This window comes from Mizuhopecten yessoensis, unplaced genomic scaffold (genome assembly GCF_002113885.1).
Source record: "Mizuhopecten yessoensis strain PY_sf001 unplaced genomic scaffold, ASM211388v2 hete_36123688, whole genome shotgun sequence".
In the NCBI taxonomy this organism is placed as follows: domain Eukaryota; kingdom Metazoa; phylum Mollusca; class Bivalvia; order Pectinida; family Pectinidae; genus Mizuhopecten; species Mizuhopecten yessoensis.
In genome coordinates this window covers 1-3,088 of record NW_018484317.1, presented here as the reverse complement: position 1 = coordinate 3,088, position 3,088 = coordinate 1, and the positions used below count along the sequence as shown (strand labels likewise).

The 3,088-nt window shown below is 36.2% G+C and overlaps 1 protein-coding gene across 1 annotated transcript; it reads left to right on the top strand.

Moving 5' to 3' along the window:
• Positions 1 to 306: 306 nt before the first annotated feature.
• On the top strand, positions 307 to 3,081 carry LOC110444442 (treslin-like; the record flags this gene model as incomplete). Its single annotated transcript, XM_021488820.1, has 3 exons — positions 307 to 447; positions 1,328 to 1,495; positions 2,272 to 3,081. Coding segments are annotated over 3 exons (1,119 nt in total), but the record flags the coding sequence as incomplete, so codon positions are not given.
• Between the last annotated feature and the right edge of the window lie 7 nt (positions 3,082 to 3,088).

Here is a 3,088-nt window from a genome sequence, read left to right as displayed (position 1 = left end):
CAGAATAAATTAGATAAGTTTATATTTCAGGGTCACAAGGTCAACGGGAAGGTCACTTGTTATTTATAGGTCAACCACATATCCAAGGGGGCATGCATGTCTTATGGCCTTTTCTACTTATTAACCTGGGTAACACATTTTTTGTAGTCCAATCGTATACTTTACTGTATGTTTTATTTGTGTAAATTTACCAACATTACAATAGAAAATTTCTTCAATTTTTCAAACTCGGGTAAGAACAAATTGTTTCTTTTCGTATTCTGGTAGCTCTAAATAGTCAGAATCTTGATGTTTTCATTTGCAAAGGTGGAGAAAAGGTTTGTCGTAACCTTTTTGAAAACAAGAAAACCAAATTGGAGCTTCGACAATCAGTTGCTGTAATGGAGAATATCGGGAAATCACGCCATCACCACAGTAAACGCCTCCCAAATCTCAAAAGTCCAAAAGGTAATTCCACATCACATCCAGAGTATCTTATAAAAGAAAACTTTTTAAAAATATATTTTATTGCACTAACAGATATATCTACATTTTCTAACTCGATTTGACTTGAAGATATGTGTAACTATTTGCGAACTTTTTGATGGAATGGTAGAGTATTAACAGAGCTACTAGAAGGATTGTTTATCAGGCAACTTATTGATGGAATGGTAAAGTATTAACAGAGCTACTAGAAGGATTGTTTATCAGGCATACTCTACAAATTAGGTGGATCTTTTATCCTTTGTTTTGGGGTGAAACTTCTGTAACAAGATAGATGAATCTGGTAAACTGCTTTTGTCTATTTAAACTTTTCAGACCCATCAAAGTTTGTCGCATTACTTGATCAGGGTTAAGCATGAATTGTACAGTTTATTGTATTCATTGGTTGCTTTAATTGTTTTAAAACAAATTACAATAAAAACATATAAAACATTGTAACTGAATTTTAAATATAATTTGATATATACTGTAGATCATATATTTCACTATATATCATTTTTGTGTAGACTTATTAGCAAAGTCCCAAATTTAAATGTATTTTTTAAAAAATCAATTTTATTTCACAGAGGTCATTATTTTTTTCAATGCCTTCGCTAGGAGTCGAACCCGGGACATCTGGCTAGTATTTTACCAGGGTGACATTTATTAAAACAAGGAATACATACCAGTTATTTTTCCATTGATGATTTCCAAATCCTGACGAATTTGTCGTCACAAAAGTATTAAGTTTATATGAAGATTTAGTGTCAGATATACAGCACATGTACTGAGATACATATCATAAATGTATGTTGGAAAATATTTAACAAATCAGTTTTAATCTGACATATTTTACTCTTCACAGCTCTGAAATCACCTTTCAAGTCGCCAACATTTCGCAACAAGAAGGTGAGCGAGACGCCTGCCCACAAACAGAAATGCCAGGCAGTGTTTTCTCGTATTGAGAAGGAAAGGCATCGTTCGCAGAGTGTCACCACAGTACAAGTGGTGGAGGAATCACCCGTAAAGGCTTGTAAGTAAACTGGGTAGTCAGGAAGTTAGAGTGTCTGGTGTGAAAAGCAGTGACTAGGAATTTGACTAATATTTTCACCTGTACATCTTTGCATGTTTCAATATGTATGTGTTCTTCCATCTCCGACAATAATTTTTAACATTGGTTGTAATATCTATTCCTCAAAAGTGATGGATTCTTTAAGTTTTATTTTGTTATTTTGTGTGTGAGCTCAAGGCTGATAAACTAAGTAGGCAAGTTACAAGCGGGAGTGCACCAATAGCACTGAGCTCTATGGTATCATGTCTTCATGTGTGTTAGAAAATGAGCTACAAAACCAACACTTTGTTGACTAAAGTATATGTATTTGCTGCCCTACATACGACCAGACAAAGTAATAGACGCTCTCCATCTTTGTGGGTCAGACTCCTCAACATCTGTATCTATAAACAATCCATCAATCTAGATTTTGTGCACTGTTTTGTCATCAAAGGGACATACAAAATGATTTATAATCATTTTGTATTCAGAGGAGTGACTGCTTCTCTTTACTAATTTGGATATAACTAGTAAATACTTTTTTGTTCTTTAGCATCACATGAAGCACCTCAATTTTTATTTACCAATTCTTACTGTAGTTATTGATATTTTGTAATCTGAATATGTATTTTAATTCGTCCATCCATCTTGTTTTGTGTGAATTTTTTATTGTTTTGTCTGTTCTGACAAAGTCAATAATTTTAAGACTTAGACGTATATCTTCAGAACTGTTTTAATCGTCTTATCTGTTGATTCAGGTATCGAACCAACAGACAGTCCGTCACAAAGAAAGAGGACTATGACAATGCTTCGACGTTCCTTTTATTCCGCTGGTCCTACCAAGAGGTCTCGCAACATGGTAAAATATTTCCAGCTAGCTGATCGTATGGCAGGCAGGCCACCTGTCAACAGGCTAAGCTCGGGTGTTTCACTTCACGATTTATCAGCAGAGTTCAGATCGCCAGATAAAAACTCTTCACTCATCTTCTCGCAGCTCATTGGAAGTCCAACACCTCCAAAATCGACACCAAACAAAATGGTGGTTACCCCAGCCAAGCACCTGCTCGAGTCACCAAGTATGCATACAAGATCAAGGTCACCTGCACGCTTGGAAGGAACCCCGAGAAAACACATTGTTGGTAAAAGTTTGTTGGAATCACCTTGCATGAACACTCGATCAAAGTCGCCGGGCTTTAGTCTAGGTCGTCCAAAAGTTTTGTTCGGAGATTGCAGTTCATCCTTTCCTGGTGTTGCTCAAGACCAGCCTGGAGTTTTCTTAAAAGAAACTCCAGTGAAAAATGACAGTTTGGTTGCAGAGTCTCCAAGCCAGAATACACGATCAAAAGCCACGGCCACACCAAAGAGATCTTCACGTGCAAAAATGTTTTTATTCAAGAGCCCTGAAAACAAACCCTCATCCTTAAAATCAATATGCACAAACATTTCTTCATCAAAATGCCTGAATTTGTCCAAGTTTGAAAGTGCGGACAGACAAAACGATCAAAACGATGTGAATTCGGCTAAGAGTGAGACAGGTAGTGTTATCAATTTATCCTGGATAGAGGCTAGTGGAGT